This window comes from Physeter macrocephalus, chromosome 17 (genome assembly GCF_002837175.3).
Source record: "Physeter macrocephalus isolate SW-GA chromosome 17, ASM283717v5, whole genome shotgun sequence".
In the NCBI taxonomy this organism is placed as follows: domain Eukaryota; kingdom Metazoa; phylum Chordata; class Mammalia; order Artiodactyla; family Physeteridae; genus Physeter; species Physeter macrocephalus.
The window spans coordinates 29285131-29307387 of NC_041230.1; the positions used below are offsets into that span (position 1 = coordinate 29285131).

At 50.1% G+C, this 22257-nt stretch overlaps 1 protein-coding gene across 3 annotated transcripts; it reads left to right on the top strand.

Annotated features, from left to right (window-relative positions):
- Positions 1–681: 681 nt before the first annotated feature.
- On the top strand, positions 682–22000 carry USB1 (U6 snRNA biogenesis phosphodiesterase 1). Of its 3 annotated transcripts, XM_007107027.2 has the most exons (7): positions 682–848; positions 1718–1884; positions 3661–3844; positions 15188–15241; positions 17791–17896; positions 19748–19831; positions 20887–22000. In XM_007107027.2, the coding sequence occupies exons 1-7, from the start codon at positions 751–753 to the stop codon at positions 20989–20991; spliced, it is 798 nt and encodes a 265-aa protein (XP_007107089.1). In that variant the 5' UTR covers positions 682–750; the 3' UTR covers positions 20992–22000. The 3 variants fall into 3 exon arrangements, with proteins under 3 accessions (XP_007107089.1, XP_028333737.1, XP_054934988.1); XM_028477936.2 differs by lacking the exon at positions 15188–15241; XM_055079013.1 differs by lacking the exons at positions 17791–17896; positions 19748–19831; positions 20887–22000 and adding an exon at positions 15365–15761.
- The last annotated feature ends 257 nt before the right edge of the window (positions 22001–22257 follow it).

Consider the following 22257-nt stretch of genomic DNA (forward strand, 5'->3'; position numbering starts at 1 on the left):
AGCGGGAGGAGCGGGCGGCGCGGAGCGAGGCCGCCCCCTGCCGGGGACCCCGCGGCCGGGCCGGGTCGGACAGACGGGCGCGCCGGGCCGGCTCTCCAGTCGCCCGGCCGGCACGCCTCAGATGACCCAGGGAGGGCGCTCTGTTTCCGACCACCCTACTCGGCCTTAAGGGAGGGGGCTCTCAGGACCCGGCCCCCGGTCCGACCCCTGAACCTGAGAGGAGGGGCCTCCTAGACTCTGAACTTCTGGAACTGACCCGCCTCTGACTGTTCAGCTCGCTCTTAGGGGAGGGGACCCCGGAGCTCGGACTTTGGGCCGACTTGAGGAAGAGGTCCCGGAACCTCTGACCCCGTCCGGACGGCAAGGGCAAGGGCGAGGGCACTAGACTCCGATGGGTCTAGTGCGCTGACCTCTGACCCTGGGACCATCTGCTGGTGGGAGGTCCCGAGCTGCTGCAGACCGAGCAGCGGACAGAGAGATCAGGGCCGAGAGCGATCTGTTTAATGGGCACACGGAGGATGGCGGTTCCGGGAGGCTCCAGGTAGTGGTCAAAGCGCGGCGAGCCAGCAAGCAGCGTGGTCTAAGTGGGTAGCCTCTTTGCTCGAGTCCTGCCGGGCCCCGCCCCAGACCCCGCCCCGAGGCGGTGCTAATCCGGGCCCCGCCCCCGGGAGAGCACTTCCGGCACAGAGGAATTCCGGGTGTGGTTCGACTGCTGGTGGGCCGGTTGTACCTTAGCGAAGGGGGTCCCCCATGAGTGCGGCGCCCCTGGTGGGCTACAGCAGCAGCGGCTCCGAGGATGAGGCTGAGGCCGGGGCCCGGGTCCGGCTGGGGACTGGAGGCTGCAGTCGGTGAGGAGCGAGGAAGACTTTCTGGGGAGGGTGCGGGTTGGCACCCGGACCGGACCCGAGCTTTGGGGTGGTTGGGGAGGGTGCCGGGCTGCTCGCGAGGGAAGGAAAAGGGGCACCGGGGGAAAGGAGGATCCGAAGGACAGCCTTGGACAAAGCCCCGGAGTGCCCCCACCCGGCTAGGCCAAGGTTAGGAGGCAGGAAACTTGGGTTCGGGTCCAGCCTCCGCCGCTGGCCCACTCGTCTCCCGGCGCGCACCGCTGTACCACCCTAGGTCTGCTTTCTCATTTAGAGAGTGTTTTCCTTTATCCAGTAAATATTAATTGAGCACCCTCTCTGTGCCAGGCTCGGGACTGGGGACTCAGCAGTGAGCAAAACCATCCAAGTCTTCTACTTTGTGGAGCTTCAGTTCTTAATTGCCAAGCCTGGTGCAATCTGAGTGCTTTTCAAGCAGTCTCCCGGTTCACCTCACAATAGCCCTATCAGGTTGCAGTGCACTGTACAGATGAGGAAACTGAGGCCCACAGAGGGCACATGACTTGCCCAAGACCACGGAGCTAGGAAGTGTCACTCCAGCTGAGGCCTGTCCAGTTAGGGCATGTGACCTCTGAACCACATATTGCCACTTGCCCCGTTGTTTTCCATGGGGACCACGTTCCCTGTTAAAGTCTGCCTCCGTGAGCCCTTGGGAGACCCCAATGAGACAGTGTCGGGGAAAGAGCTTTGTGGTTATCTAGAAGCTGCTTACAGCACCTGGTGAGAAGTAGACACGCAGACTCACCTGGTACAGGGGGTTACAACTTTCATTGTGTGTACAGAGGTAGAGAATGCTAAGAGGCTAAATGTGCTTGATTTCTTCTTTTCTCTTGCAGGGGCCAGAGCCCCCTTCCCAGCCAGAAGTTGCCAGTACCCGACAGTGTGCTGGACATGTTCCCAGGCACCGAGGAGAGGCCTGCGGATGATAGCGCAAAACATGGGGGCCGGGTGCGCACCTTTCCCCACGAGCGGGGCAACTGGGCCACCCACGTCTATGTACCATGTGAGTAATGCGTGAGAGGCACGTGGCTACAGGTGTCCCCTTATGGGAGGAAGCTGGCCCCAACCAGGAGGAAGAAGCCAGAAACCTCTGACACTGGTGGTGGGAAAGAGATTAACTCAACAGAGAGAGAGCAAGTTTCAAGAACTAGGGAATTTTTCTGTTAACTTGGTTTCAGGTTTTCTGGTCTTTGTTTTTATATTGGGATGTAGTTGATTAACAATGTTGTGATAGTTTCAGGTATACAGCAAAGTGATTCAGTTACACATACACATGTACCTATTCTTTTTCAAATTCTTTTCCCATTTAGGTTGTTACATAATATTGAGCAGAGTTCCCTGTGCTGTACAGTTCAGTTTTGAATTCGTTGCCTGAAATATTTTTTACTAACCCTGTGTATACTGTTCTCCCTGCTCATGAGGATGTGACCAAGGGAGGGTCTAGGGCAGAGTGTCAAGGCCATCCCAGACTGCAGCTGTAGCTGGTACTTTATTTTGAAGAGGGCTGTAGGTGTGCTGGCCTCCAGTCCCACCCCACCCTAGCCCTAATGAGTGAGTGGCAGGCAGAAAATGCCCAGGGTTCAGAGTCTGACCTCACTCCACTACCCACTACTCTGTGTGCCCTTTAGTAAGTTGCTGACTTCTCAGAGCCTCAGTTTCCTCATCTCTAAAATGGGGATAGTAGTAATACCTATCCTCTAGGACTTTTGTGAAGATTAAATCAGATAATCTATGTCAAGTTCTTAGCACGATACACGGAGAATGTGGTGGCTCTTATTACATTGTGTTAGATCAGGTAAACTCTTGGAACCTCCATTTCCCCATCCACAGAATGAGAATGATTCTCTATACTGCCTACTCCACGGGGCACTTGAGCAAATCGAGTAACTTATTAGTTGTGAGCAGACTATTAACCATGCAGCTCTAGTCACATGTTTGGTTAAAGAAAATGAATAATCTGTGAAAATACAGTGGTGGTCCTTGTTGCATTCTTTGTCTTTATGAACAATTAGGAGCATTCTAAATGTCTATCAGGAGATTCTAAATGTCTGATTAAAGAAATGAACTGTTTCTGATTATGGGTTACTGTAATCATGAGCTTGATTTATGTAATGAGAGGAAGGCTGTCCAACATGTAGTGTTATATGGAGAAAGCCAATGGAAGAACTGGTATGCCCTCATCTTTTTTAACAAATAAGATATATACGTTAGTACGTGCACTGAGAAAAGGCTGGGGAAATAGGCATCACATTTGACAGCCTTTATCTCTAGGGTAGTATCTTGAAAGTAGGCTGTATGTACCTGGGGAAGGGATCAAGATGATCCATTAGAGAGAAAAAGTATTAAAACCTTTTGATGTATTTCTCTTTATCTCATCTTTTAAAATTTCTGTTGTTCCAAGTGTACATTTTATAACACACATAATTTTGCAGTGTAGCACGTGTTTGTAATTTATAAATAAATACACATTTATTGCGGGTATGTGTGCAAGCTTGTTTGACTAATGGCCTGTGCAGTCACAGTAGTTTGGAGACCACTGCTGTAGGTGATAGGATATCAGGGGCCCCTACTTTCTCTGGCACATATTTCTTTTCTCACTTGAATTCTTTTCAAAGAGCATGTATGTGTTACTTCTATAGCCATAAAAGCATATTAAAGTATTATTCAAAATACAAAGACATAGGCTGCTCTCAAAAGCCTTTCTCCGCCTTCTGGGCTTCATCCAGCCATGCCGCCCTGGCTAAGAGAATGGCCCACCCTCTCCACTCCTCCCCTCCAGATGAAGCCAGGGAGGAGTTCCTGGACCTGCTTGAAGTGCTGCTGCCCCACGCACAGACATACGTCCCCCGGCTGGTAAGGATGGAGGCCTTCCACCTCAGCCTGTCCCAGAGCGTGGTTCTGCGCCATCACTGGATCCTACCCTTCGTGCAGGCTCTGAAAGGCCGCGTGGCCTCCTTCCAGAGGTGAGTGCCCAGGGCTTCCCTCTGCTCCTCCTCTCCCTCCCCTTCAGGGCTTCTCTTCCTGTCCTGAGCTCTGTGCAGATGGACCTGTGGGAGGCATTACCCCTTCAAGCAGGCAAACCTAAAGGTTAGCACACCGAACACCTCCCAGAGCCGCCTGCTGTGCGCTTCATCCCATGTGCCCTTGGGCATGCCACGTAAGCTCTGGAAGCCTCCGAGCCTTGTCTATGTGCGGGTCAGGGGAGTGGTGGTGGCTCCCTCAGAGGGGACTTGTGAGAGTGAATGAGATCACGCATAGCCTCAACGTGGCACTTGGCGAACAATCAGAGCTCACCCCCACTCTGGGTTTTTTTTTTTTTTTGTGGTACGCGGGCCTCTCACTGTTGTGGCCTCTCCCGTTGCGGAGCACAGGCTCCGGACGCGCAGGCTCAGCGGCCATGACTCACGGGCCCAGCCGCCCTGCGGCACGTGGGATCCTCCCGGACCGGGGCACAAACCCGTGTCCCCTGCATCGGCAGGCGGGCTCTCAACCACTGCGCCACCAGGGAAGCCCCCCACTCTGGTTTTATCTGCCAGCCTAGGCTTTTTTTCCCCTTGACTATTTCATACCTCTTCTTTCTACTAGAAATGCCTCTCCTTCGAGACTTGGCCAGATCAAAGCACTGCTCCTTCACTGAGGCTGTCCCAGTTGGTATCTCCTCCAGAATTCCTCAGTCCCAGGGACCCTGCTGTCCTGTGCTTGTCTACACCCCAGTGCTCATTCCACTCATCCTCATATCCATATTCAGTCATCCCCATGTCCCATCTCCCGCTTGGAGCCCAAGTTCCTGCAGGCCAGGAACGCAGCTGCTCTCTGAATCACCCCACAGCTTTTTTCCAGGTGCTTTGCTCACTATAGGCATCAAATGGATGTTTGTTGAATGACTGAGCAGGAGAGGGAGAGCCCAGAAATCCTCCTCCGGATCCTCTGAATGTTGGTTCTAGTAGGAGCCTAAGAAGCCATCCAGGTGGTGGTTTTCTCCTCCTGGTCTTATCTGCAGAGTCCTTTCTTCTGATGAGGTGTTACACAGATCCCTGATGTGTAGCTGAGTAAGAGAGATAAAAACAGAAGTCTTTTAGCCAGAGCCGCACCCCACTCGCAGTTCAGGAGGTCCGAGGCCCAGGAATTCCACAGAACTACTCTGTGCCATTGGAGGACTGTCCATTTTGTGTAGCCCCTACTCAGGGCCAGAGGAAGAAGGGATTTGCTCCAGTTCAGTCAGTTAGCCAGAGACTCAGGACTAAAACTCATCTCTCCACCTAATCCAGCCCCCATCCCTCTTTTTATTGAGTCATGTATGTTAGTCAGGACCCTTTTGAACTCACGTGCCAGAAATCCAACCAGGGGCTTCCCTGGTGGCGCGGTGGTTGACAGTCCGCCTGCCGATGCAGGGGACACGGGTTCGTGCCCCGCTCTGGGAGGATCCCACATGCCGCGGAGCGGCTGGGTCCGTGAGCCACGGCCGCTGAGCCTGCACGTCCGGAGCCTGTGCTCCTCAACGGGAGAGGCCACAACAGTGAGAGGCCCGCGTACCGCAAAAAAAAAAAAAAAAGAAAAAGAAATCCAACCAAAAGTGGCTTAAACAGGGGGAATTTATAGGCTGGTGTAACTAAAATGTTTAGAGGTAGCACTGGCTTCATACATGGGACCGGGAGACGTCAGATGGCACCAAGCCCTTTCCCCTTCTACATGAGAATGCTTCAGTTATCCTGCTTCTAGCTGTGTCCCTGGATAAAGGTGGAATGCCAGATGTGTTCTCGGGCCACGTCACTTATGGTGAAAATGACTTATGAGCGCGCCGTGTCTGGGCTGGGAAGACTGTGAGTGAAGCCCCTCCTGGGAAACCATGGCTTGGGCCTCCCTGCATGCGGTGGTTCTCTTCCTGGGCAAGTCCCTTGCTGGGACCTCTGGAAACTTTGCGCAAGGGCTATTACAAGAGCTATTGCTCCCCGGGGCAGCTGGGGTGGGTGGATATAGCATGTTCTCTTGCTCATTTAGGGAACAGCCCCTGGACCACTGGGTTGGCCCTCCCTGGTGCTGCCCTGCTGGTGCAGTGTTTCCTAGCCTGTGTCCTGAAGGAAGCTGAGCCGGGTGGCCTCTTCAGGTTTGACTGGCTGAGCCTAAGATGACCAAGAGTGGGTAGTGCACCTTTGAGTCTATGGCTGTGACTGAGGGAATGCTATGCTCTGATTGTCCAGGCCTGTCAAGTAGACACCCCTGGGTGGGGGCAGGTTGACCACTCTGCCAGCACAGAATGGGAGAGCAGTCCTCCTATATAAGATCACCGGGAGAAAGGGTGTTGGTTGATGTATTAGTCAGGGTTCTCCAGAGAAACAATCAATAAGATGTATACAGATATACGTAAGAGGAGATTTGTTATAGGTATTGGCTTATGTGGTTATGGAGGCCAAGAAGTCCGCTATCTGCCATCTGCAAGGAGAGAACCAGGAAAGCCGGTGGTGTAATTCAGTTTGATTCCAAAGTCCTAAAAATCAGGGGGCTGATGGTGTAAGTCCTGGTGTGAGCCTGAAAGCCTGAGTACCAGCAGCGCCAGTGTCGGAGGGCAGGAGAAGATGGACGTCTCAGCTCAAGCAGAGAGGGGGAGTTTGTCCTTCCTCCGCCTTTTTGTTCTATTCAGGCCCTCAACAGATTGGATGATGCCCGCCCACCCACACTGGGGAGGGCCATTTGCTTTACTCAGTTCACCAATTCAAATGCTAATCTTTCCAGAAACACCCTCACAGACAAACCCAAACATAATGTTTTACCAGCTATCTGGGCATCCCTTAGCCCAGTCAAGCTGACACATAAAATTAACCATCTCAAGTCCACCCCTTATCAACTTGACACTTATATGCATCTTCTTAAACCATACTTAATCTCTAAATTAAGACACAACAAGGTCATAACTCTGCCTAACATGATACAACATTCAGTGTACATCTGAAAATGCATTAATCCCTTCCCCAGAAGAGGAGGTAATCTTCTTGAGTGATACTTTTTACTCTTCTAAAAGCCCATAACTTGAATACTATGATGTAAAATTAACAATACTTGAATACTAGTGTAAAGTCACTACCTCTTATGTTACATGATAAGGGAATAAGAGGAGAAAACAAAGATATTTGCTCAACATATGCACAGGCAAACCTTGTTTTATCGTGCTTCACATATACTGCGTTTTTTACAAACTGAAGGTTTGTGGCAACTCCGCATTGAGCAAATCTGTCAGTGCCATTTTTCCAACAACAGTTGCTCACTTCGTGTCTGTCACATTTTGGTAATTCTTGCAATATTTCAAGCTTTTTCATTATTGTTATATTTGTTGTAGTGATCTGTGATCGGTGATCTTTGATGTTACTATTGTAATTGTTTTGGGGCGCCGGGAGCCACGCCCATATAAGAGGGCAAACTTAATTGATAAATGTGTGTGTTCTGACTACTCCACCATTCCCCCACATCTCTCTCCCTCCCCTTGGGCCTCCCTATTCCCTGAGATACAACAATGTTGAAATTAATAACCCTACAGCGGCCACTAAGTATTCAGGTGAAAGAAAGGGTCACACATCTCTCACTTTAAATCAAAAGCCAAAAATGATTAAGCCTAGTGAGGAAAGGCATGTCAAAAGCAGAGGTAGGCTGAAAGCTGCTAGGTCTCTTGTCCCAGTTAGCCAGGTTGTGAATGCAAAGGAAAAGTTCTCGAACAAAATTGAAAGTGCTACTCCAGTAAACACAAGAATGATAAGAAAGCGTTTTGCTGGTTTGGGGAAAGTTTTAGTGGTCTGGATAGATGATCAAACCAGCCACAACATTCCCTTAGGGCAAAGCCTAATTCAGAGCAAGGCCCTAACCCTCTTCAGTTCTCTGAAGGCTGAGAGAAGTGAGAAAGCTACAGAAGAAAAGTTTGAAGCTAGCAGAGGTTGGTTCATGAGGTATAAGGAAAGAAGCCATTTCTATAACATAAAAGTGTGAGGTGAAGCAGCAAGTGCTGATGTAGATGCTGCAGCAACTTATCCAGAAGATCTAGCTGAGATAATTCATGAAGGTGGCTACACTAAACAATTGATTTTCAATATATGAAACAGCCTTCTATTGGAAGAAGATGCCATCTAGGACTTTCACAGCCAGAGAGGAGTCAGTGTCTGGCTTCACAGCTTCAAACGACAGGCTGACTCTCGTTAGGGGCTAATACAGCTGGTGACTTTAAATTGAAGCCAATGCTCATTAGCTATTTCAAAAATCCTAGGGCCCTTAAGAATTATGTTAGGTCTACTCTGTTTGTGCTCTCTATAAACGGAACAACAAAGCCTGGGTGACAGCACATTTGTTGACAGCATGGTTTACTGACTATTTTAAGCCCACTGTTGAGACCTACTGCTTAGAAAAAAAAAGATTCTTTTCAAAATATTACTGCTCATTGACAATGCACCAGGTAACCCAAGAGCTCTGATGGAGATGTACAATGAGATCAATGTTGTTTTCATGCTGCTAACAACATCAGTTCTGCAGCCCATGGATCAAGGAGTAATTTCAATTTTCAAGTCTTCTTATTTATAAGTCTTATTATTTAAGAAATACATTTCATCAGGCGGTAGCTGCCATAGATAGTGATTCCTCTGATGGATCTGGGCAAAGTCATTTGAAAACGTTCTGGAAAGGATTCACCATTCTAGATGCCATTAAGAACATTTGTGATTCATGGGAAGAGGTCAAAATATCAACATACACAGTAGTTTGGAAGAAGTTGATTCCAACCCTCATGGATGACTTTGAAGGGCTCAGGACTTCACTGGAGGAAGTAACTGCAGATGTGATGGAAACAGCAAGAGAGCTAGAATTAGAAGTGAAGACTCGAGATGTGACTGAATTGCTGCCACCTCGTGACAGAAGTTTAACAGGTGAGGAGTTGCTTCTTATGGATGAGCAAAAGAGTAACTTCTTGAGGTGGACTCTACTCCTGGTAAAGATGTTGTGGAGATTGTTGAAATGACAACAAAAGATTTAGAATATTCCATAAACTTAGTTGATAAAGCAGTGGCAGGGTTTGAGAGGATTGACTCCAATTTTGAAAGAAGTTCTGTGGGTAAAATGCTATCAAACAGCATTGCATTGCATGCTACAGAGAAATTATTCACAGAAGGAAGAATTGATCGATGCGGCAGACTTCATCGTTTGCCTTATTGTCGTCTCATTTTAAGAAATTGCCATCACCACCCAGTCTTCAGCAAACACCACCTTGATCAGTCAGCAGCCACCTACATCGAGGCAAGACCCTCCACCGGCAAAGAGATTATGACTCACTGAAGGCTCACATGATGGTTAGCATTTTTTAGCAATAAAGTATTTTAAAAATAAGGTATGTACATTGTTTCTTTAGACATAATGCCTTTGTTTAATAGACTACAGTGTAGTATAAACGTAACTTTTATATGCACTGGGAAGCCAGAAAATTGTGTGACTCACTTTATTGTGGGGTTCTGGATCCAAATCCGCAGTGTCCCTGAGGTGTCCTGTATATACACTCGCAGACGTATTCATGACAAAATAAGGAGGAAATACTCATGACGATTATAGTCCTCATTTTTGTAACTGGTCACATGGTCGTAGCTGATATTTACAACTACCTTCCACTACCTAGCTCTCTGTTCCCTTTGCCTTCAGCAAGCACCTCAGATGGTTGTGGTTCTTTACCTGGGGTAGTGACCCAAACCTTCATTCCCGAAGGGTCTGGGCCATTACTAATCCTGCCTGGGCTAGGTTGTTGTAGTTTTCCATTGGCCTGAAATCAGTAGGCATGGTAATACTAAAAGATGCCCTAACAGATCTCCTGTATTCCAGATATCCTCTTCCAGATCTCCACTGTGGAGCAGTAGTCCAGTTTCCCCTCGGCAGTCAGGATCAATGACCCCAGCCAACACTGTAACTCTTTTGTCTGTTGATTCAAAGGTACAGGAGCCCAGAGTGGCAAGGTGGCACGTCTCAACTTCCAGTTCAGTGGAAGCACTATGTCTCCTGGTGGAAGCACTCCTCCCTCGGAACTAAGACCTCTGGGCTAGCAGAGCATGAAGTTGTGGGAACAGGAAGCAAACATTTTGCTAATGCATCACCAGGGCAATGGTGAGTGGTACCACTCCCATTGCTACCCCTTGATTCCTGGCCCCATGAGTCCTGGCTACAAGAGAAACAGCACCATATGTGGCTGCTGATTCAGAGCAGATACAGATATTGTGGATTCTGTTCCAGAATAAAATAGAGTGAATGACACGAAGTTTTTGGTTTCCCAGCGCACATAAAAGTTATGTCTATAAAGTGTGCAATAGCATTATGTTTTTAAAAAAAGGTATATACCTTGTTTCAAAACTACTTTATACTTCCTCTCGAGGGGATATCTCGATATGCCCCACACCATTGGACCTCTAGACATTTCACTGAGGTAGAAGGCCCTGAATTTTAGTTGGATTTATTTCCCACCATCTGACACACAAATGTCGTAGCAATAAGTCTAGAGTAGTTGCCACTTCCTGCTCGTTAGGTCCAGTCAACATAATGTCATCAATGTACTGGAGCAGTGTGATATCTAGTGGAAGGGAAAGGTGAGCAAACCCTCTACAGTAAATTAGGACATAGGGCTGGAGGATGCTGTAGCCCTGAGGTAGGACAGTGAAGGTGCATTGCTGGCCTGAAAGTAAACTGCTTCTGGTCCTTTTGGACAGGGATGGAGGGAAATGTATTTGCCAAATCAATAGCTGCAAACCAGGAACCAGGGGATGTGTTAATTTGCTCAAGTAATGAAACCACATCTGGAAGAGCAGCTGCAATTGGAGCCACCACCTCCAATCATCAGTTTATGATCATCCACTCTCATCTTCCACGATCCATCTGTCTTCTGCCCAGACAGAATGGGGGTTGAATGGAGATGTGGGAGTCACCACCCCTGCATCTCTCAAGTCCCTGATGGTGGCACTGATCTCTGCAGTCCCTCCAGGGGTGCGGTATTGCTTTTCACTGACCATTTTTCTAGGTGGAGGCAGCCCTAATAGCTTGCACTTGGCCTTTCCCACCGTCAGAGCCCTCACTCCACAGGTGAGAGAATCAGTGTGGGGATTCTGCCTGTTGCTGAGTATGTCTATTCCAAGTATACATTCTGGAACTGCACAAGTAACCACAGGATGGGTTTGGGGACCCACTGGGCCCACTGGGAGATGGACTTGAGCTACAACTCCATTGATCACCTGACCTCCATTAACCCCTACTCCGAGTGATGAGCCACAGTGACGATTTGTGTCTCCAGGAATTCGTGTCATTTCAGAGCGAATGTCCAGTAGTTCCCAAAAGGCTGGTTATTTCCTTTTCCCCAGTGCGCAGTTACCCTGGTAAAATGGCATAGGTCCCTTTGGGGAAGGCTGGGAGAAACATTAACAGTATAAATTTGTAGTAGTGTGCCAGGGTCCTTCCTCAAGGGGACCCAACTTCCCCTTCATTCAAGCGGCTCTGGGTCTGTGAACTGGCTCCATTCTGGGAATTGAGGGGCCATGACTCTGCCTTTATGATTCAAGTTAGACTTTGGCCCACTTGGCCTAGAACTTTTCTGCTTATACAGATGAAGGAAGAATTTAGTAGGCTTCCTATCTGTCACTTCTAGAAACAGCCGACGCCCTATGTCTGCACAAGTCAGGCTATTCTGATTGCTGCTTCGACTCTGCTGTCCTTTACGGTAACTACGCCCACCTTGCGGGCCAGGTATTTCCAGTTCACTCACTGTGGGCCACCTTTTGGTCCGTGTTTCAGCCATCTAACCAAACAGATCCCTTTCCAACTCCCGGAGCTGCAGCATTACATGCCGAATCTCTGCTTAGCAAGCCCATATCCGTAAATTCAGCCTGATCCCACTTTTGATCTTTCCGTCATTACCCCACACCTTTTTTTTTTTTTTATTCACTTATTTTTATCTTTGGCCGTGTCGGGTCTCAGTTGCGGCATGCAGGATCTTTCATTGTGGCGCACGGGCTTCTCTCTAGTTGTGGCGCACAGGTTCCAGAGCATGTGGGCTCTGTAGTTGCGGCACACGGGCTCTCTAGTTGTGGCGTGCAGGTTCAGTAGCCCCGCGGCATGTGGGATCCTAGTTTCCCAACCAGGGATTGAACCCACGTCCCCTGCATTGGAAGGCGGATTCTTAACCACTGGACCACCAGGGAAGTCCCACCTTTAATATCCATTCCCACGGGCTTCCCTGGTGGCGCAGTGGTTGAGAGTCCGCCTGCCGATGCAGGGGACGCGGGTTCGTGCCCCGGTCCGGGAAGATCCCACATGCCGTGGAGCGGCTGGGCCCGTGAGCCATGGCCGCTGAGCCTGCGCGTCAGGAGCCTGTGCTCCGCAACGGGAGAGGCCACAGCAGTGAGAGGCCCGCGTACCGCAAAAAAAAAAAAAAAAAAAAAAAAAAAAAAAATATCCATTCCCACACATGTTCCCTGGATTTCTGCTTGTATATATTAGGAAACTCAAATAGTTCTGGAGTATAGCACATCTCCTCGTGGGCCGCACATGGTACCTCATCTTTAGGGGGTCTGCTGGGACTTGAGTCTAGTTATAGGTCTAGAAGCAAAGAGGGGTGTTGGAGGTGGGTCCTGAGGGGACTCAGCATTTTCTTGGCATCTGCCTCAGGGGAGGCCATTACCATTTCCTCAGGCAATGCAGGGTTAATCCCCTCAGACAGAGGTGGGAAGGTCCATAACACTAGGTGGGGGAGGACCCTTCCAAGGGTCCTTCCAAGAAGACTCATCAGAATTTAAGAGCTTGGGCTTCCCTGGTGGTGCAGTGGTTAAGAATCCGCCTGCCAATGCAGGGGACACCGGTTCGAGCCCTGGTCCGGGAAGATCCCACATGCCGCAGAGCAACTAAGCCCGTGCGCCACAACTACTGAGCCTGTGCTGTAGAGCCCGCGAGCCACAACTACTGAAGCCCGCGCACCTAGAGCCCATGCTGCGCAACGGGAGAGGTCACCGCAATGAGAAGCCCACGCACTGCAAGTAAGAGTAGCCCCCGCTCGCTGCAACTAGAGAAAGCCTGCGCGCAGCAACGCAGACCCAACACGGCCAAAAATAAAATAAAGTAAGTAAATTAAAAAATAAAAAAAAGAATTGAAGGGCTCAATATGCCCAGCTTCATCAGCCTTTCCCACAAATCCCCATACTTTCCTAATCAGTGCCCTCACTTTTTAACTGTAAAATCCTGCTTGTTCGAGGAGTTCAACTTGTGTTATAATTCAGCAAATGGCAGGATAAGGTTCCGGGTTTGATTTTCAGCAATTTCAGCCCTGCAGCTACAGGGAATCAAGGTCTCCTTTAGGGCACACCGAGAAGCTCTTAGGTCCTTTATGCTTGAGTTGGGAATTCAATACCCTGAGGTCTCTTTTTTATTTCACCACTTTGTCCAGCAACATTAGGAGCAACCAACCAACATCATTATATTCCTTAGTTTTCCAGAAATGTTCACAAGTATCCTATAGGGTCACTTAGCTCCTTGCTTCTAATAAATGGCTGATGAGGGGTATCAAGGAAGACATTTTCACATCTCTATAAACAGTCCGTGCGTGTGGACTATCAGTGCTCTCTTTACTACTGGAGACAGAGTCATTAGCATCTTTGAATCTAATCAGAGAGTGAATTCCAGAAACCCCAGAACCAATTCAGAAAACTCATCCTTAAAATTCTGTTGCTCTAGAACCATTCTCAGTGCCAAAATCTGTATTAGGGTTCCCCAGAAAAACAGAACCAATAGGATAGAGAGAGAAATAGAGATATGAGGAAATGCATTGTAGGAATTGGTTCACGCAGTTACGAAGGTCAGGTCCCAAATCTGCCAACAGCAAGCTGGGGAGCCAGGAAAGCCAGTGGTGTCATTCAGCATGAGTCCAAAAGCCAGAGCACCAGGGAGGAGTGGGGGGACTGGTGGCGTAATGACTGATATGAGCCTGAAAGCCTGAGAACCAAGGACCCCAACGTCCAAGGGCAGGAGAAGCTGGACGTCGCAGTTCCAGCAGAGAGAGCGTGCATTTGCCCTTCCTCTGCCTTTTTGTTCTATTCTGAAAAGTTGGGTGATGCCCGCCCACACTGGAGAGAGCAATTGGCTCTACTCAGTTCACCAATTCAAATGCTAATCTTTCGGGAAACACCCTCACAGACACCCCAGAAATAATGTTTTACCAGCTATCCGAGCAACCCCTAGTCCAGTCAAGTCAGTGCATAAGATTACCCTTTATAGTTGGGAGCAAACACCCCATGTCCACTCCAGGACGTTTGGCAGGTACTCTCCACTTAACCAAGCTCCTGCTGGTTCTGTCACCCCTTACATTTTCCCCAGAAGGGATGCACTAGGAGGCTGAAGGCTGACAGGAAAGCCAAAAGTTAACTGACTTCGTGCCCTTGGACAGGTTGTGAGATTCTAACCGGCAAGCTGGGTTGTTGTGTTCCCTCAGATGAGGGTGAGAGCTTGGCCTGGAGCCTGTAAAATGAGTGTTTCCTGTAATGGGATTTGCCAAGTTGGTCCAGGAAGGGCAGGAAGCCAGTTTGTCCCTCTGAGATCACCTAGTGTCCCAGAGAACACAGGCGGAACCAGCCAGAGTCAGAGCACTTACCTGGCTGAATTTGATGGTCCCCGTGTAACTGATCTGAGAGGTGGGTGACGGTATTTCTGCCGCAATCTCACACCAACAGAGACCCCTCACTAAAGCATCAGGTGAGAGCAAGGGCTCTGGAACCAGGCCGATTGAAGTTCAAATTGTGACTCACCAAATTCAGCCTCACCAAGCTTCAGTTTCTGTGTCTGTAAAATGGGTGTCATTATAGCACCTGCCTCACAGAGTTGTATGAGGATCACCAAGCTCAGCCCAGGCACACGGAAATGTTCTTGTTGCTTAGACTGGATCAGAATCGTCTTTTGTTAACCTGCAAAGAAAAGAACTGGCTCTTAAGTGATCTATTATCACCGACCTGATGACTTTCTCAGTTCCCATCAGTAAAGCTGGGGTAGTCTCAAATCGCTTATTGGAATCAACTGCTCTTAATAAAGTAAAATTTTTGCTAGCATCTGAGTGAAGCTATGTGTTACCTGGACTGGGTGATTATTTAAGGTCTTGCCCAGCTCTAATATTTTAGGGTTCAGTTTACCACCTGTATAATAGGGTGACAATACTAAATGTGAAATGAGTTAACTGTATTTTCAAAGTGATGTTTTTTAATATACACTATTTTCTCTGATTTTTTTCCTTATTATTCTTCCTGAAATGTGGTCCCTCTTCTAAATTTCAGATTCTGCTTTACTGCCGACCGGGTAAAGATTTACACCAATCAAGAGAAGACCAGGTGGGTCTCCCCACTCTGCCCCCAGTTGTTTCCAGAAGAGGATTCTTTGGAGTAAAGACTTGAGGGGGCCTTGTCTCTCTCAGTTTTTTGTTTGTTTGTGTTTTTTTGTTTGTTTTTTTGCAGTACGCGGGCCTCTCACTGTCGTGGCCTCTCCCGTTGCGGAGCACAGGCTCCGGACGCGCAGGCTCAGCGGCCATGGCTCACGGGCCCAGCCGTTCCACAGCATGTGGGATCTTCCCGGACCGGGGCACGAACCCGTGTCCCCTGCATCGGCAGGCGGACTCTCAACCACTGCACCACCAGGGAAGCCCTGTTTGTTTGTGTTTTAACCGGCCCTATGACTACAAAGGCAGCTGTTCCCAAATCTGAACCTTTCATTAAGAAAAACAACTCAGGGAGCATGGGAGGAGGGGCAGAGGTAGAGAACAACATCTTGGTTTAGTGGGAAAGCCTGAGACTCAAAGAAAACCTGGGTGCCTGCCCAGCTCTGTCTGCAATTTAACGTTGAGCTCATACCTTCAACCTCTGTGACCTGCCATTTCCAAGCTGTCACATCATCCATCACATCCTGTCACATTTCCAAGCATCCATCATTGGGCAGTTGTGAAGCTCAGATGAACGAAACAAGTTTTATAGAAGCATTCAAGGATGAGCTGAACATAAGAAGAAACTGTTGTTATCAAGGCTTCAAAGCAAGCCTCCCTGTCAGATCCACCCACTGGGTCTGAGCTGCCTTCTGCTCTCAGCACGTCCAAGAAGAGTACTCATTCGCTCATTCATTCATTCTGTGCTGCACAAATTTGTTTGACACCTCCTGGTGCCAGGCACTTGCTGCACACTACAGATCTGCAGTGAAAAGGTCGGCATAGTCCCTGCTCTGTGGGATCTCACATTCTGCAGGGGAGACAGACAATAAACAGGGAAATGAGATCGTTAATAACTATCGTGTGAAACGATAGTCTGGAGCAAGTGGCCAAGGAGGCATTTGCTGGCGACATGAAGACAAGAAGGAATCAGCCTTGGGAAGAGCTGCCCCAAGAGCCTCCAAGCAGAGGACACAGCCAAGGAGGTGACTGAGGAGGAAAGAGCCTGGCATGTTTGAGGGGGCCAGTGAAGTAGAACTTGGGGAGCACGTGGGAGAGCGTGAGGAGATGAGTCAGGCAGGGTTACCTCCTGCAGGGCCTTCAAGGTCAAGGTCAGGAGTTTGGATTTTCAGTGTCACAGAAGCCATTGGAGGGATCTAAGCAGAGATGTGATCCAATTTACGTTTGTAAATGTCAGTCCGGCCCCATCGTGTCTGTGTCTGTGGCTCCTGAGTGGAGAAAAGATCTAAAAGAGCGAGGCTGGATGCAGGGAGAGCAGACAGGAGACAGGTGAGGCGCCAGCGGTGGCCTGGCTTAGGGCGATGGCAGTGGAAGAGCCAAGAAGCAGACACATTCCCCGTATACTGGAGGTAGAATCAACTGGAATTACCAGTGGGTTGGGTCTGTGCACAGTAAGGGGAAGAATCAAAGTAGATTCCTGGGTTTGGGGTTTGAACAGCTAGGTAAATATAGATAAATGGCCCCATTGTCCGTGATGGGAAACACCTGTGGGCGGAAGCCCAGAAGCTCTGCTTTGTACCTGGTGGATTTTGCCGCCTATGAGACCCCCGGGTGGAAGAGTCGCATACACAATTGGGTATACAGGAGAGGTGCCAGCCGGAGACAGAAATGTGGCAGCCATCGGGCTGTGTGATGTCGAAAGCAGGGCTGGGTGAGATCAGCCTGCGGGGGAGGGCAGGTGACGCCGGCTCTGCAGCCCCTGACCATTTAGAGGCTGGAAGGAAGAGAGGGCGGCAGAGGAGACTGAACAGGAGGCCAGAGGTGGGGTCACACCGGGACGGTGTGGTGGGTGGTCTCTTGGAAGCCAAGAGAAAAAGGGGCTTCAGGGAGGGAGGAGTCAGCTGTGTCAGATCCTGCGGAGCAGCCAAGGTGAGGACAGAGAAGCATCCGAGTTCCGGAACACAGGTGGTTGGCAGCTTTGACGGGAGCGGTTCCTGGCGGTTCCTGGCCGAGTGGACTGAGGATGGGCGGGGAGGCGTGAGAGACAGCCGAGGGAGACAAATCATCAGAACGCACGTTTTACCTGGAATGGCATGGGGGCTGGCTGAGGGTGTGGGTTCAAGGGAGGGGTTTTAGAGATGAGACGGTGCTGACGGGAGGGAGCCGGTGCCAGAGAGGGAAGCCCTGGAGAAAGAGTCTGACATGGGAGCGATGCCGGCGAGCCTGGGCGCCGCAGCCTGGGGGTCCGTAGACTTGGCAGCGGCGGATGAAGACGGCCCTGCTAGGGTTCTTAGACCCTGGGGAAGGAGGGGAGATGTGCGATTAGAGCCGGGGAAGGATGGAGAGCCAGCTCGGAGAGCGGAGAGCGGGGAAGCGAACTGAACTCACGGCCCAGATCTCCCTCCCGGCTTTCCTCTGTCGCATCCTCTGGCCCCTCGCGGATGGTTTCTGTTCTCAGAGGCTGCGTCTCATGCCCGTGTGGTCTCCACCTCTGTCTCCCCCCAGGACCTTTGTTGGACTCGAGGTCACCTCGGGACACACCCAGTTCCTGGACCTGGTTTCAGAGGTGGACAGGGTCATGGAGGAGTTTGACCTCACCACTTTCTACCAGGTAATCAGCAGCGTCTTTTTCTCTCCACTGACCCATCTCTAATAGGAATAAAATCAGCCTTAAAGAAACCCTTGTTAGAGGCAAACCGAAGAGCCCTCCAGAAATTGCCCGTGGGAAGTGTCCATTCGGCCAGCCCTCAGAGGACACACAACCCTGGAGAGTTGAGGGTCTGAGGTGTAGTCGGATGCAGCCCAGCTGAAGTCCAACATTTCTTACAAATCTTCTGTTATCTCTTCAATATGCATGAGATTTATGTCTTCTACTCTATAATGTATCCATGTTTATTTTTATATTTTTTAGGAAGTAGTTTTCCCCAATACTTTTTTTTTTTTTTTAATTTATTTATTTTTGGCTGTGTTGGGCCTTCGTTTCTGTGCGAGGACTTTGTCTAGTTGTGGCAAGCGGGGGCCACTCTTCATCGCGGTGCGCGGGCCTCTCACTGTCGCGGCCTCTCCTGTTGCAGAGCGCAGGCTCAGTAGTTGTGGCTCACGGGCCCAGTTGCTCCGCGGCATGTGGGATCTTCCCGGACTGGGGCGCGAACCAGTGTCCCCTGCATTGGCAGGCAGACTCCCAACCACTGCCCCACCAGGGAAGCCCTCCCCAATACTTTTTAGTCACGTTGACACTCCAGGTAGAGTTGCAGCTTTGCATACCTTCCTGTGCCTTGCCTGGTGCCCTCCAGGGGAACTTGAACTCCAAGTCGAATATCAAGACTTTAAAGGACCAGTGGTTTTGCTTGATATACTCTTTTAAAATCATGCTGAGAGATGTAAGTATGAATTTGAGTGGAGATAATTTATAGTTTTATAATTTTAGACATTTTGGTTTTTGTTCATCTTAAAAAGTATGTCATCTCTTGAAATGTTTTTGATCAGAAAACATTAAATCTGGGACATGTGTTCTCTTCCACATCCCAGAGGTAATGACTCTCTATGATATGTAAAGGAGAGCCTCTGAGAACAGGACTGTCTTAGCTCAGGCTGCCATAACCAGATACCATAGACTGGATGACTTACACAATAGAAATTTACTTTCTCGGGCTTCCCTGGTGGCGCAGTGGTTAAGAACCCACCTGCCGACGCAGGGGACACGGGTTTAAGCCCTGGTCCGGGAAGATCCCACATGCAGCGGAGCAACAAAGCCCGAGCGCCACAACCATTGAAGCCCACGCGCTTAGAGCCTGTGCTCCGCAACAAGAGAAGCCACCGCCATGAGAAGCCCGCACACTGCAACGAAGAGTAGCCCCCACTTGTTGCAACTAGAGAAAGCCCACGCACAGCAGCAAAGACCCAATGCGACCAAAAATAATTAATTAATTAATTAATTAATTAATTTTTAAAAAGAAAAAAAAAGAAATTTACTTTCTCACAGTTCTGGAGGCTAGACGTCCAAAACCAAGGTGCCATCATGGTCAGTTTCTGTTGAGGCCTCTCTTCCTGGCTTGTAGATGGCCATCTTCTCACTGTGTCCTCACATGATGGAAAGAGAGAGGAAGCAGCTCTCTGCCGTCTCTTATATGGGCACTAATCCCATCATGAGGGCCCCACCTTTAAGACCTCATCTAAACCTAATTACCTCCCAAAGGCCCCTTCTCCAAATACCATCACACTGGGGGTTAAGGCTTCAATATATGAATTTAGGGGACACAATTCAGTCCATAGCAGGGACCAACCCAGGGCTATTTTATCTGTCTGTGGAGGGTGCTTGGGATTAACACTGAGGATCTAGTCTCCCATGAATCAGGTCAGGGATGCAGCAGGGATACCATGACAACTCTCACAGAGCTGCTGTGATGTCTGAGCCTGCCACGATATCCAGGTGACCACCTGTCTCCCCGCCGTTCCTCTGCAGGACCCCTCATTCCACATCAGTCTGGCCTGGTGCGTGGGTGATGCACGTCTCCAGCTGGAAGGGCAGTGCCTGCGGGAACTACAGGTGAATTCCCAGGGCAGGAGCATGAAAGCTGCTGAACTCCAGAAGCTGGGGGGTGGAGGGGAGCTGACAGGCGCTGAGGATTAGGCATGCAAACCTGAATCCTGGCATAGGAAATAAGTGGCATAGCCAGAGACTCCAACACCTTACCCTGCTCCTCACAATGCAGTCCCAGACCACCTGGAAACTTATTAGCAGCACTCACTCTCAAGCCCCAATCCAGATCTAAGAAATCAGAATTTAACAAGATCTCTAGGGATTTGTGTGCACGTTAAAATTTGAGAAGCCCTGCCCTAGAACCCTAATCTGAGAGGATGCTGCAGGCCTCTCCTGAAGTCCTAGACCCTCACCCAGAGGACAAAGGCTCAGGTGCTCCCAGGGGCCTGGCAGGTGCTGGCAATGAGTGAAACGCACCAGGTCTAAAGAACGTCCACCCTCACAGCCTTTCTCGTGTTGTGATACGTAGGAGATATCTTTCACTTTCCCGTCGGTGCCCTCAGAGGAGCCGGTACTTACCCCTGGTGCAGGCAGTTGCCATGCGGGAATGTGGACCTCGTGTTGCAAGCACTTCTGTTTTTCAAGAGAAGCCAGAAATCTTAATTTTTGTGGGTAATCCCTCTATTTTCAAATGTTGGCAACCAATATGTATTTTTTAAGAAAACATTTTGCGAGCCAAACAACACATGTGCAGACAGGACACAGCCCGTGGGCCATCATCAAGTAGCCACATCTGCTCTTGGTCTAATCATTCTGGAGGCAGCAAGGAGCTCCGGTCTCGGGCTCCAGTAGACCCAGGTCCCAAGCCTGGTTTTATTGGATTCTGTGGTCCAGGGCTCTGAGCATCCATTTCCTTATCTGCAAAGTTGGGATGATAGGACTGACCTCACAAGACTGCAGAGCTGATTAGACAAGGTAACCTGGAGAGCCTGGCGCCTGTGTGGCCCTCAGCCTCCCCTGAGCAGGCCTAACCTCTGAAGGATTTCAGTAGGCTGGCTTTGTTTGCAGTGCCCTCTGGGTCCCTGATTCCCCTTAACGTGATGGTCCTCTCCTGGTTTAAGGAAATCGTGGGTGAGTTTGAAGACTCCGAGACGTTGCTGCGTGCGCACGCCGAGCAGATCCGCTGCAAGTCTGGGAACAAATTCTTCTCGATGCCTCTGAAGTGAGCACCAGAGGCCCTCGTTGTCCTGGGCCCCTCCCTCTGCAGCCAGGCAGAGATGGAGGAGCCCACTCAGACTGATGGGGATGCTGCCAGCCCCACCACTGGGAGGCCCGGCCAAATGTGCAGCTGCTCCTGGTCCTCCCCGGGAGCTGGTTCTCTTTTGGCCCTTTCGGGTTGCAGGTTGGGTGCTGCTGCGTTGCGATCATTCCCAGAAATCACCAGTAGAGGGCAGCCAGGGCTTCCTAGTTCTAGGTCTGTGGTGGTTATGCCAAAACAAGACACAACAAAAGATGGGGGGCCACCTGGTGAGCACAGCCAGACTCGGCCTGAATCCCCACTGTAGCCCCTCCACCAAACGGCCCCTTCCCCACAGCCCCGGGGACTGTCTGCATTTTGATGCCGTTGGCCCCAGACGAGGAGTTTTGCAAGCCATCCTGCCCTGGCTCATCTCTGCTCAAGCCGGACATAGCGTGCTTCCACGGGCCTGTCATCCTCCCTCCTTGACACGGTGTCGCTTTTATTTATTTGTTTTTAGTCTCACCCCCTCCTATGCCAGCGGAGGCCATTTCAGGGCCAAGGCCCAGGGTGCTAATTTGTGGTTTAGCATCAGTTTTCTCCATTCCTTCCTCCCACTCACCCCCAGCCAGGTGGCTGGGGAGACTTGAGCAGATGTTTCATCTTGGCCTGACTGGTGGCTTTAAGCCAGGCCTCCAACGCTCTGTGACCTCTGGCTTCCCATCAGCTTCCCAAAGAAGCAGAGAGGAGCCTTCACCAGGCAGAGTTCTCTTTCTGCTGCCTCCAGCTGCCTGCTGTGGCCTGCGGGCATCCCCAGGGGACGCAGAGGAAAGGCCAGGGGCTGCACAGGGGTTTTTGTTTTTCTTCGAGCCCTCGCGGGAGCAAAGGACCAGTCCTCTCCAGTTGCCATCTGATTTCTAGTGATGGAGGAAGAGACACTTTGATGTTTTAGTTTTAAATTAGGTTCAGCAAATAAAAATTGCAATTTTTATTTTGGATTTTGTTTTGGACCACTTCTCTTCAACTAGGTGCAAAGATGACTTTCCTCTGCCCCCACCTTCCCCGGCCTGCTTCACAGTTTGGCGGTGTTCTCGGGAGTCTCTGTTACGACGTCTAAGGTGGCCGGGAGAAGCCTTAACGATGCCTCAGTACAGGGTGGGGTCACCTGGCCTGCCGGGCCTGCTGGCCAGAGGGTCGCACACACCGCACCTAGACCAGGGCGTAAGCACAGACATTTAGACGCGATCCTGCCGTA

What these genes read in the sequence shown, in the direction of transcription:
- USB1 (XM_055079013.1), top strand. Translation starts at nt 751, where the DNA reads ATGAGTGCGGCGCCCCTGGTGGGCTACAGCAGCAGCGGCTCCGAGGAT. An exon ending in GGGACTGGAGGCTGCAGTCG is followed by an intron (nt 849 to 1,717) that starts GTGAGGAGCGAG and finishes TTTCTCTTGCAG; the next exon opens with GGGCCAGAGCCCCCTTCCCA. An exon ending in CACCCACGTCTATGTACCAT is followed by an intron (nt 1,885 to 3,660) that starts GTGAGTAATGCG and finishes CCTCCCCTCCAG; the next exon opens with ATGAAGCCAGGGAGGAGTTC.